This window comes from Paramormyrops kingsleyae, chromosome 23 (assembly GCF_048594095.1).
Source record: "Paramormyrops kingsleyae isolate MSU_618 chromosome 23, PKINGS_0.4, whole genome shotgun sequence".
NCBI classification, from domain to species: Eukaryota; Metazoa; Chordata; class Actinopteri; order Osteoglossiformes; family Mormyridae; genus Paramormyrops; species Paramormyrops kingsleyae.
This window is the reverse complement of record NC_132819.1, coordinates 3,758,566-3,772,205: the sequence shown is the minus strand read 5'-3', so window position 1 is coordinate 3,772,205 and position 13,640 is coordinate 3,758,566. Positions and strand designations below refer to the sequence as shown.

The 13,640-nt window shown below is 39.6% G+C and overlaps 1 protein-coding gene across 1 annotated transcript; it reads right to left on the bottom strand.

Moving 5' to 3' along the window:
- Positions 1-3,569: 3,569 nt before the first annotated feature.
- LOC140582014 (uncharacterized) lies at positions 3,570-6,444 on the bottom strand. The gene is made up of 5 exons (XM_072706107.1): positions 6,127-6,444; positions 5,765-5,896; positions 4,466-4,597; positions 4,112-4,243; positions 3,570-3,871 (listed from the first exon to the last, which is right to left on the bottom strand). Exons 1-5 carry the CDS (start codon positions 6,269-6,271, stop codon positions 3,660-3,662), a joined length of 753 nt encoding a protein of 250 aa, XP_072562208.1. The 5' UTR covers positions 6,272-6,444; the 3' UTR covers positions 3,570-3,659.
- Between the last annotated feature and the right edge of the window lie 7,196 nt (positions 6,445-13,640).

Genomic DNA, 13,640 nt, shown 5'->3' with positions numbered 1-13,640 from the left:
TAGCATTAGCGCACTTAAAGTGCATACCTGTGTCTGTAATGAGCGTCGTGCACCCGCACATTTCTAAAATGCATCACTTAAATACCATTTATGATACTGTTTATGTTGGGAAACAGCACAATGTCATCTCGCTCCCTGAGTAATGTGGTGGCATGAAACTGGCAAAATGTTACAGTTCTGCTGAAATTACGCTCCCCGGACCTGGAAACTTTATTCATTAACTGCAAGCCATTCTACTTCCTCCGCGAATTTACATATTTTATTCTGGTATGTGTTTATATTCCACCTCACGCCTGTCTGTGTGCTGCTCAGAAAAAGCTTGCTGAACAAATAATCAGTATTGAACAGAGGAACCCAAACTCTACACTGATTATTATGGGTGACTTCAACAAAGCAAATCTGAGCCTAGAACTTCCCAAATACAAACACATCACATGTGCCACAAGGGAAAAAAGAACTCTCGACCATCGCTACACCACAACCAAAAATGCATATTGCTCCATCCCTCGTGCTGCACTAGGAAACTCTGACCATGCAACAATTAATCTAATTCCCGCATACAGACAAAATCTGAAAACAATGGACATGTGGAACTGTAGAGCAATAAAAATCATGCTTTGACTGCAAGGACTCTGCAAGGACTCTGTAAGGACTCTTGCATTCCCAAAAAGTCTGTTGTCAGGTATAACAATGACAAACCATGATTTACAGCTGAACTCAGGCAGCTTCTTAAGACAAAAGATGAAGCCTACAGGAGTGGTGACAAAAACCTGTTCAAAATTGCTAAGCGTAAACTGCGTAATACTGCCAAATTAAGAAACACGCTATGCTTTCAAGATGCAGAGAAAGTGGTTCATGCGTTTATTACCTCCAGGCTTGATTAATGTAATGTCTTATTCTCCGGCTGTCCAAATAGGTCATTAAATAAACTCCAGCTAGTCCAGAATGCAGCAGCCAGAGTCCTCACCAAAACTTAAAAATATGATCATATTATCCCAATTTTATCTTCACTACACTAGCTGCCAGTTAGATTTCGTGTTGACTACAAAATACTACTCAACTTATAAAGCTGTAAATGGTCTTGCGCCGCAGTATGTGAGTGACCTCATTTGCAACTACATTCCGAATCGTACGCTTCAATCGCAAGAAGCAGGTCTTCTATTCATACCCGGAATAAAGAATGTTACTTTTGGGGGAAGAGCATTTGCTGATAAAGCACCACAGTTATGGAATAAACTTCCTATTAGTGTTTGGAACTCAGACACAATCTCTGCTTTTAAGTCAAGGCTTAAGACATACCTCGTTTGTCAGTCTATTGGATAGTAAAATCCCCTTTGCTAAGGTGAATGGGAAATCTGGAGGTTCATGGTCATTTGAGATTAAAGGTGAAAGGGGGGATTGGTGCTGTCGTCCTGCCACTCTCGCCGATGACTTAAGCTGTTGACGGTAGTTTGGCTTGACGCCAAAACCCCTGGAAACCCTCATGTCTGTGCTTCCTTCCAGGTCGCTCTTTTAGCCAGGCTGCCATACTTACTTTAGTACTGCCGGAGGTTAGGTTAGGTGTAGGGCAATAACTCTTCTCCATCTTCTCTTTTCTGAGCTGATCCCAAGCCGACACTACACCGCTTGAACCCTCACCTGGACTCCTTGGAGATAATTACATGGAACCAATTGGGACTTTAAAAACTATAATGACTGAAATTAATGTCAATGTAAATACAGTTTCATGCTCCCCAGTCACCCAGAGGAGGATGGGGTCCCCTTCCGAGTCTAGGTTCCTCTCAAGGTTTCTTCCTGCTAGAGGGAGTTTTTCCTTGCCACTGTCGCCTCAGGCTTGCTTGGTGGGGTTCGGGCTGGTTATATGTAAAGTGCTTTGTGACAATGACTATTGCTAAAAGCGCTATATAAATAAAATTGAATTGAATTGAAAAGGCAATCAAAGCTGCCAAGGTGGAGTATGTTAAAAAGCTGGAAAACCAGTTTTCAACAAAGAAGCCATCTACAGTCTGGAAAGGAATGCAGACATTAACCAACTACAAAAAGAAAAACGCCACCCAGCTACTAGACGAAAAGCTGTGAAATACACACTTTTGAAATCCCCCACCTAGTGTCCCACCCATAACCATACAAGGCTCAACTGTCAGCACTGTTGAATCTTTTAAATTCCTAGGGCCTACAATTTCCCACGACCTGAAATGGCAGCTCAACATCACCTCCATCACAAAGAGAGCCCAGCAGAGGATTTACTTTCTGAGGCAGTTAAAAATGCACCATCTCTCTCAGTCTACGATGGTCCAGTATTACGCTGCAATCATTGAGTCCATCCTCACCTCCTCCATCACAGTCTGGTTTGGATCAGCCACTGAACGAGACAAGGCCAGACTGCAACGCATCATCCACTCAGCAGAGCGAATCATTGGCTGTAACCTGCCTACCCTCCAGACACTGTACATCACCAGAACCAGGAAACGGGCATACAAAATCATTGAGGACCCATCTCACCCAGCTCACCACATCTTTCAAACCTTACCCTCCAGGAGAAGACTCAGGGCAATCAGAACCAAGACCACAAGACATGCCAAGAGCTTCTCCCCTCAGGTAGTCTCTCTCATTAACCAAACCAGTCTCTGAATGGACGTTCAATTAACCATTACCTGCAGTGTAATATCAACCAGAATTACTGGTGAACTACTGATAAACTTCCTCTACAATTATATTCTGCACTCTTGCACATTATGCACAGATACTGCTAACTCTGTATACATATTGCTTTCTCACACATATAGAGTTGACTTGGCTGCTACTTAATAATTGCACTATTTAAGAGCTCTTTAATTTATTATATCATATGTATAGTTTATATTCATATAGTTTTATATTTATAGTACAATTATTACTATGTACATACATACACATAAATAATTACATGTTTAATTGTATCATTATCATCATTACTGCTACTGTTAAAATTAATTACCATATAATTATTACATTACCCAATTGCCAATCTAGTGTTTTTTACTTTTCTGTATATACCTTTGCTAATTCTTGTATGTTTTTTGTAATGTCTTTTAAAAGCCCCATCAAGGCAAATTCCTTGTATGGAAACATACTTGGCTAATAAAAAGGATTCTGATTCTGATTCTGAAAAGCATTTTGTGTTGGTCTTTCCAGCGATGCAAAATAGGGCTCCGGGACACTTGGCTCACAATAAAAGCTCAGTCAGCAAAACTGCCAGGAAAGGATTTATGTAAGCTATGCTAAAATGCATTTTATATTCCTACCTTAGCTGTAGAGTGGCAGGAACACAATTGAATGGGATGTTTTTCTTTTTTTAAAATATGTTTGCATTGCAACAATAAGTCACACATGGCTATGTAACAGAATAGATGAAACCCTGCCTACATCTAGCTTTCTCCCAGGGGATTCACTATCCCAGTGTAATTCAGTACAGTCAGTGTCTACTGACATGATTCGTACCATTTCTGTTTTGTTGGAAAAATATAGGCCCATGTAAATGTACATTTATTTTTGATGTACATAGAGGACACTATTAGGCTGAGACATCATCTGTTTGAAATTTTTATTTTATTAAAGGTTCACAGAACGTTTTGATGTTATCACATCCTGTCAGTCTCTCCTGTCTCTTTTCCTCCTTCTCAAGAGAGAGTTAAGGACATCAGGGCGTTGCAAAGGTCCAGGATGGTGGATTCGGCCACAGATGACTTAACTTTAAAACCCGTAAAGGATTTTAAGATCTGCCGGGAATTGGCGCGGGCAGAACGGTCTTCATTTTTCCAGACCGTCCTCTGGGAACGCCACATACTTTGGCGTGGTCTCCAGCGCCTCTTCTTCCCTCTGGTAGGCCGATCTAGAAGTACAGAGCAAAATAGAAGTACGTTACAAAGTGAAGAGTAAGATGCCATACAATACATTTTTATTGCAACAGAACCACTTATAAATATACTGGAAATCCTACACAAAATATTGGAAAAGGAAAGAAGTTCTCGATTTTTCCAGCGGTGACAGTTATTTACTGTACATACATTTTTGTAGTTTCAGTTAACATAAGACTGACTCCAACTAAGAAGAAAAGCTGTGAAATACACACTTTTGAATACTGGTCGGCCATTATTATGGAGGGCAGGGTCATCAAGGCGCTTTTGTTTATGGGCCAAGCTCTGGTTATCCCAGTCCCTGTGGTATGGGGCCCAGCGCCTCTTGTTCCCCCAGGAAGGCTGATCTAGAAATGCAGAGCAAGATAAAGGCACATTACAATATGACAAGCAAGATACCGTATACTTAATTTTTATTGCGACAGAGCCATTACTGATAGCTCTACACAAAATAGTATAACAGAAAAAAAGAGCTCTATTACTCTGGCAGTGACAGTTATTTACATTTTTGTAGTTTCAGTTAACATCAGACTGACTCAAACTAAGAAGAAAAGCTGTGAAATACACACTTTTAAATTCTGGTTGCCCATTGTAATGTTGGGCAGGGTGATCAGTCCGTTGTTTTTTGTGGGCCAAGCTCTGGTTATCCCAGTCCCTGTGGTATGGGGCCCAGCGCCTCTTGTTCCCCCAGGAAGGCTGATCTAGAAATGCAGAGCAAGATAAAGGCACATTATAATGTGACGAGCAAGATACCGTATACAGTGGTACCTCAGTTCTCGAACTCATTGGAACTCGAATTTCTTAAATGTCGAACCAACCAGTTAAAAAAAAAATGACCTAGAGCTCAATCTGAATCTCAGAAGTCAAACCATAAACGCTGACCTAAGATATCTTGTACGCGCAGGGAAATGAGTCACGCGGCACGTCTCTCAGCGGACACAAAGGGTAAAGCTTCAGTTTCAGCCTCGCATTCGCTGTGATAGCACTGTGCATGCATGTTTATACTAACTGAATACATATATTTAGACAGTAAAAATACATTTAGGAAATGATAGACAGTAACAGTAATTATTTTAATATAATAAAATACATTTAAAAATAAAGATTTCTTATTCATTATTTGAATATTAATAATAAACCATTAATACGTTTAATTATAATAATATTGTTGTGCCGAGCAGGGACGGAACGGAGACAAAAGGCGCAGACGTCAGGGTATCGGGGAATATGGGGTTTAATTACAGGTAAGGCAGGCAAAACACAGACTGACAATACAATGACCAGACTGGGGAAACAAACTGAAACGGGGACGAAATACAGAGGACTAATGACAACAACTAGAAACAGCTGATCACACGGGGATCCCACATGAGGTTAACGAGGGGGCGTGGCACACGGAAGGAGCGGATGATCGGGGCAGGACACATTTTTTGGATACATTTATTTTCTTACTTTACAAATTACTGTTTTGATAAATGTGATTAGACGTGTTTAGTACAGTATATGCTCTTCTTGTTTTATTCGGTTCATTTTGTGTTTAAATGCTAAAAAAAACACATTTAGATGTAATTTTTTTGGGGCCGGGAACCAATAAATTGGTTTTCCATTATTTCTTATGGGGAAAATTCAATCACAACTCTAACTTTTTAGGATTCGATCCGGAGTTCTGAACAGATTAAATTCAAGTTCTGAGGTACCACTGTACTTAATTTTTATTGCAACAGAACCATTACTGATAGCTCTACACATAATAGTATAACAGAAAAGAAGAGCTCTATTACTCTGGCAGTGACAGTTATTTACATTTTTGTAGTTTCAGTTAACATCAGACTGACTCAAACTAAGAAGAAAAGCTGTGAAATACACACTTTGGAATTCTGCTTGCCCATTGTAATGTTGGGCAGGGTGATCAGTCCGTTGTTTTTTGTGGGCCAAGCTCTGGTTATCCCAGTCCCTGTGGTATGGGGCCCAGCGCCTCTTGTTCCCCCAGGAAGGCTGATCTAGAAATGCAGAGCAAGATAAAGGCACATTATAATGTGACGAGCAAGATACAGTACAAGTCATTTCCATTGCAACCAAACCACTTAGACATATACTGGTAGCCCTACACAAAACAGTGGGAGAGGAAAGAAGAGCTCAATTACTCCAGCAATGACAGTTATTTACAAACATTTTTGTAGCTTCAGTTTACAGATATCTTCATAGAATAAAGAAGGTTTGAAATACAAACCATTGAAGGTGTGGCTGTAATAAAAGTCCTGGGAAGGGCCACAATGGTCCTTATGCTTCCAGGCCTTCCTTTGGGCATGCCACTCATTTTGGCGCGGTGCCCAGTGCCTCTTCTTCCCTCGCTCATTCTTTTTTGAGTTATCCATGCCTTCCAGTACTGTAATACCCTGTCGATCAGTTCAAGTAACTACTTAGGAGCTGACTTTACCACTAGTGTTATATAGATAGTGATGTCATGGAATCAAAGTTCCGGAACCTATATGGAAGTAATTATTGGACAGTTCATTTCGACCAAGAAATCTGATTGGACAAGAGTTGTTCAGAGTATAACCACACTTGGACATTTCACATCAGATGTATCACTCCGCTTTCAAGGTGTATGTAATAGCCGCTACTTAGCCACATTTAAACGATGCTAAATTGTTGGGTGTGAGTGAGCTGTGTTGCCTTGGAATGTTTGTGTTGCTTGGCAACAGTCAACAGTTGGCTGGTGGGAACTATTCTTTTTTGTTAATTTTTTTGCAAAAAGTTTTCATAAATCAACAAGCAAAGTTACTGTTACCTCGTAAATGCTACTTGTGTAATTGTGTAATTCATATCTGTTCTTAGATAAATGTATTTCATTTAACCACTTGTCTTAATAAAATTAATCACATCCAACAGGACTTTTTAGTGTAGGTATATGGATGGATAGAATTAATTTGGGTTTTATGAAATACATTAAACAAAGCAAATGTTACACAAGACTAGAAGGTCATATTAAATTTTGTTAAATTTAACATGTGATTTTTAAGGCTTATAATTAAGTGACTTTTATTCAATAGTGCTGTAGTTAAACATACTCAGAAAAAGGTTGTGCAAAAACTTACGAGAATTTTTTAACCTAAATTCTACACAGGATATTTTTTCAGTGCACCATTAAAATAATAGTGAAATACTGGGCCATTGACTTTAGACAAGTTTTTTTAATGAGGGGCAGCATGTAGCTCAGCAGACAAGTTCCTTGTCCTGTGATCTGAAGGTTGCCAGTTCATGCCCAATTTTCAGCAGGATAATAACATATCTATGGACTCTTGAGCAAAGCCTGGTACTGTTTTGTATTAGATGTTGATGAGGTTATGTTGCTCATAAGAAATTATTAAAATTTACCCCAAACATGATCGACTTTAATGTTCATTTAGCTGACATTTAGCTCAGACGATCTGCTAAGCAAGAAATCCTGCTTTGTGGAACACCCCTTTGGCTTCCCTTTGTTTAAATATAACCCCTTTTGTTATTTATAATTTTAAATGGTGTGACCCATCTTGATCCGAGGACTGGTGAATGCGAGGTAAGGATAGTTTAGTCTTAAGGGGGTGGTTTCCCAGACAGGGTTTAAATTAAGATAGGGGTTGGCCTTAATCTGGAATAGTTAATCATGGTTTAAAAATGGCTTTCTGAAACACAGATTTAAAATCACCTGTACCAGTCTGAATCAGCTGGACTGAGGTTGTCTTTAAATGCAATGTATGAGCAAATAAAGAAACTGATCAGTTGGATGAGTTACCGACAGGAATAATGGAGAGCCAGCCAAGTTTGGAGAACATATCAACTGTGACCATCTAGATAGTTCAGATGGGGGATCACACATATCTACACTGAGTATGTGAAAACATTTCATTTTGCCTTTTCTTTCTCTCCTTTAAAATTTTCATTTCCTTCTGTGCCATCTGATATGAAACATCTCTTCATGCAATCTGCAATAATTTGACCACACATAGGGATTTTTGTCTCAAGGACAAAATGATACAGACAGAACTCAAGACCTGCAAGGCGACTTACCCTTCTTCAGAAGCAAGGGTGGCAGTGTCATAAGGAGGAGCATGAAAGGAAAATGAAGATACTGCAATTAGAACCAGAAATGAAGATGAAGGAGAGAGAGATGCAACTGTCTCAAATATCACACAAGCACATGAAACAAAATAAAGAAATATTGTTTTCTTAACTCATGTTGGATGTTATGACTGTTTCTGTAACATAGACAAAATATACACTTTTGCTTTTAAAATATATTTAATTTGCTAATTGAGCATCTGATCCAAATACAAGAATTAAAATATCAATAATGTGATAAATATGTATTTAAAGTGGAGCTAAGTGAAAAACATCTTTGTATGCTAGTCCTTCTCTGTAGTCTGTTGCAAATGGTGGAACATCTGCATTGTTGTCATCTTCTCTTGGAGGATCTAGGCATCCATGCGCTTTAGATAGTTGTTATGGACAGCTGTTGCAGTGATGATAGTGCAGCAACGTCTTAATTTGAACCAAAGTGTTTTCTCTTACAAACACCAAACATGTGACCTACACAGCTAATGTGCCAGTGTTAAATTAACACTGCATGGTGTTTATATGGGTCCACGCCAATCAGTGTTACCTGTAACACTTTACATTATGCAGTGAGTGTTGTTTTTACAGTGTTAATATTTATTAACTCATATAGTGTTCAATTTACAACCTAGAGTGTGAAGTCAATGAGTCTCCACCTCCACATATCTGCCCCATTTTAATATGCGCACAAGAAGTCATGAGGATCAGAAGAGCCATCCCAGATCTACCCACCATCATGAGAAAGACTTTGACCAAAAAAGACCTTACAGCTTTTCCTTGTTTTATATTGAAGCTTTGCCGCCGCAATTCTGAATGATCCTGAAGATTAAAGAGTTGTGGTTTTATAGCATGTTGGAGGAAAAACTCTTGGAGATGTACAGGGCATGTCTTTAGAGTGGTATATATTTTGATGGTGTGGAGGTATGTTTGATTGCCAGTCCTGCCCTTGGCTGATTAACATATGTGGAAAGGTCTTAGGACGGTTGTGATACTCTTTTGTGTGGCTCCTGGTACTGCCCACTCCTCTGTAGACCAATGGTGCTGGATGTATATTTCCATAGCATGACACAGTACTGTTTTTGACTTAAGAATTTTTTTAAATAGGGCAAAAGAACAAAAGCTAAAGAAATAGCTCTTGCATGCTAGCCAGTGACAAGGTGAGGTACGTTTAGCCTCTATGGTTAAACTAGAGAAGGCTCTGGCTGGGAGGAAAATGCTACGGAAAGCCAATAATTCTGTTTCTACTCTAAGCCTCTAGTGAAAACATTTCTTTGGGGATGCTTCTATACAAGAACAGATACACTACTCAAAATAATTAGCATACATCAACACAGGCAACCTAGAATGTGGTAAAGATTAATATCAGTGCCATACCATCCTCGATCATGGTGGGGTTCTAAAAAATGATTAATGAAAATCTGAATATTAAATAATCAAAGGGATTTGATTTGTTCTTGTGGTCTAAAAGCAATAAGCCCACCACCCATTATATCTGCTTTATTTGTATTCATAGTAATGGAAAGAAATGATATTTAACTTTTTTTTTACTCTCATCAATTGTACAGTAATTCACTCTTTTTTAACATTTTTTTTTGCAATAATTGCACTATTGATTTTACATTACTCAGTTTCCGGGTAAATAAATATATGTTTGTGTTTCAAATGAGTGTAATTTTTAGAAACACACCAAGATTGAGGATAGTATGGCACTGACATTAGCCTTTACCACATTTGCTTGTTTGTGTTTTTGGGGTGCCTGTGTTGGTGTGTTTGTTGTTATAGATGTACCTCCCCAAAGAAATCTTCTCAACTGAGTCTAGGCTTGGAAGAGAAACAAAATAATAGCTTTCCCATAGCATTTTTCTCCCAGCCAGTGCCTTCTCTAATTAATCCATAGATGCTAAACCATCTCATCTAGTCCCTGACTAGCACACAAGTGCTATTTCTGTGGTTTTTGTTCTCTTGCCCTATTCATCATAATCACGGTGGAATTTAAAAAAATAAGCCTGTTAAGTCAAAAACAGTACTGTGTCATGCTATGCAAGTATACATCCAGCACCATATTGGTCTACAGGGGAGTGGACGGTACCAGGAGATTCACAGAAAAGGGTATCACAACTGTCCTAACACCTTTCCGCATGTGTTAATCATCCAAGGACAAGACTGGCGATCAAATACGCCCGTCTCACTCTGGTGACGTGTCCTGTACATCTCCAAAAGTTTCCATCTTGTTTTTATTCGTTGACGAAAGTGTCAATACATTTCTTCATAGTCTTAGGTCTCGCAAAATCATTTTTATTTAGTTATCGTTTCGCGTTGCTGCTTCTAAGACAGTGTGATTTAGATAAGGATAAGGATGTTTTATTGTTATTTCAAAACATGTTCTACATGAAGGGAACGAAATGAGGCACCCAGATCTGGTGTATTAGCAATAATAAAATAGAAATAAAATCAAAAGAATAATATAATGAATAATATGGTAAAAATGAAAATAAAATAGAATAAAGACATTAAGATAAATTCCATTAGGAGAATTTAATCATGGATATAAAGTGAGCAGGTTTGAGTGTAGTAGAGATTATTGAGGTATTTGCATAATAAAGTATATGTGATACTGGCTGAGGAAGCAGCAACATGTGTCACGGGAATAACTTGCAGGAATAACGTGCCGCACTGAGGTTAACTATTGCAGCAATGCCCTGACATGTAACACTGGTGATGAATAGCAGTGTTAGATATAGGTATAGTGAGGTACATATAATTATAGTAGGTGTAGGATCAAGGTCTGGATTAGATTTAGTTAGAAACATTCAGGGCAAATCTAGATTACACATACACCCATAGATTACATATAAATATAAATTTGGGGGCAGTGTGTGGCTCAGTGGGCTAAGCCTCTGTCCCTGTGATCAGAAAATTGCCCATTTAAGCCCAGCCTGGGCACATCTGTGGGTCCTTTAGCAAGGCCCTTAACCCCCAGCTCCCTGGGTGCCACTATGACTGGCTGCCCTTCGCGGCCAGCTTGCTCTGAGCAAGTTGGGGGAGGTAAAACGAGAATTTCTTCATGGGGATCAATAAAAAGTATCAATTATTAATGAATTATTATTAACTATATTGTTAACACACTTACACAAAGACAGACAGGCACAGGTACATATTGAGATAGAGGTGGGCTATATTTAGGTAGTAATAGGAAACAATGGAGAAAAGAGGCATCAGGAGACCTAGGTCTGGGGCCCGGGATACATTTGATTTAATATCTATGGATGAGATGCAGTGCAGTGTGGTGTTAAGATGCCACAACAACACCTCTACTATGCTTATACACAGGCAGCCTGTGTATTCGGTTGTTCTAAGTGCACAGAGCGGTAATGTAGACGATGCTGCTTGCATTTCCAGCCCAGCAAGGCCTGCTGCTGCTCCACAGCTATGTATGTTCAGCACTGACCTTTTTCCATTCAGTGGTTGTTAAAATTAATTTGTGTAGCCTAGTAATGGTGTAGTGCAATATTCTTTGGTTTGTAATATAAGGGATTAAATAATATCTTCCAAGTGAGACACAGGCTCTCCACATTTTCAGTGAAAGGAGACCAGAGAGCATCAAAGCTCTTCCGACATTTGCATCTGCTGTATCTCAGATTTTCTAGCCAGCAGAGAGAAGGAGGCTATGGCTCTGGCCTGTGGGACCATGTATTGTTTTTCTCTGGGAAGAGTTGTGAACGTCGGGCAAGAGACGACTCAGATACAGCCGCTTTGGGACAGACGTGGACTTTAAGGAAACACAGACTACACATGGGACAGCAGTGACTGAGCTGGGGATCACAGTGAGGGCAGACATATTTATACACAGCAGACTAATCAGCCACGAAACAGGTGTAGAGGGTTAGGGTGGAGAACTATTATGGGATACAGGAGAATTAGGAGGGTTACAAAGGGCCAGCAGCGACCTCTGCTGGCTCGAGTGGGAGGAGACATTAAAAAACAAGAGATTACAGATCATGACAGGAGCAGACCAAGCACAGCAACAGTGGGGTCCTGCTCAATTATTACACCACATATTTGAGAAAACGTTATGAAAATCTGTTCCCAAGAATTATTTAAATATCGGCATGACCGAAGCATACGACTGGTTGTATCTAGACTACACTGGCACTGACAGCACAGTGTAACAAATTACCAGCATATCTGGTGGTTCAGAATAAAGAAAAATTAAAAGAAACAAGGTTGTTAATTGACTAATTTATAATAATCAAATCACTTAATAATTATGTAATACATAATATGTCACGATGGGAAGAGGGACAATCCAAGAACAGCTTTGTGGGTTTTATTGCTGAACCAAAAGACATAAATAGAAACCAAAAGGACGAGGAGAGTGCAAACAGGAGGGAGGGAGGAATAACCAGGAGGGGTCGGGGAGAACCTACTAACAAGGGGGGCACAGAGGGGTCCTCCTCCTTTTTGGGTAAAACTAATTTAATTGCTTGTGACATGGTACGAGGCAACTTCTTTGTTGAGAGAATTTCTTTAAAGAGCAAGACAACCAAAGGTGTTAATCTAACAGGAGAATTTGTAGATCCCTTTGTAGAATTCAATGTGAAGACCATCTGGGACAGGCGCCCTGCTGCTCTGCATTGTTTACTTTGCATGTAAAAGTTTGCAGTCAATAATTTTTATATCTTTCATTTCTCTAATTGTCTCATGTTTTAACAGATTTAAACACGGACACAAACCACAGCAAACTGCACTTACAGCCTTCATCCTGCTCTTCAGTCTCTGAGGCGCTGCATCTAAATGGGGACTCGTCAAAAAGCCAAGTGGAGCTGTCATGAATGAAGGCCTTGTTGAAGCTTTCCCCTGCCTGACAGCAGGTTGGACTCTCGTTTGACTAAAGTGTTTTTAATTTCCACAGAACTTTGCAGGCTCATCTAGGACGGAGAATTTCTGCTGTTGAGCGCATTAGAAGAGATTCTCAGAGGGAGATATGAGTTCTAGGTGCCTGCTGGGTCCATATTCAAGACAGAGTTAGGACCGACTGCAAAAATGCTGCACTGTCTCCCAGATTGGGGGAAAAATTTGCATTTTACAGGTAGAAGAAAATTTCATTTCTAATAGATGGAATCTGATTTACCTTAGATTTGTTTGGTCAGCAGTCGTATGGGTAAATTTCAGCACTACAGACAGTCTGTGGGCTGGGGGGGAGGGGCAGGTTGGCAGGTGGGGGCACATGGAATGCTCCTGGGGGTGTGGTGGGGTGTCCTTACTTGAATTACTGGAGCCGAGGCTAAGAAAGGCACTAAACTGCACAAACAGCCTAATGTACTAAATTTTACATGAAAAGGGGCTGTGGGGCTTCTTGGCGCTATGTTTCTTAGCAGACTGACTAATACAGCCAACTGGATCCATCTACCTCTTCTAAAACATCCATGCAAAGTTTCCTGCCTGTTTCTGAAAGATTTCAGCATTTTTCTTTTGCTTCAGTTCTTTGTACTTCTCAAGAAGACAGGTTTCAGTATCTTGACCTTTGCAATCTGGAAGATTGTTACCCTCCAACTACCTGTTTTGGGTCAAAATGGCTCCATTTGTGTTAATTTGCATCATTAATTACAGCATAAATCAATACATTCAAGATGAATTTTTAAGGTAATT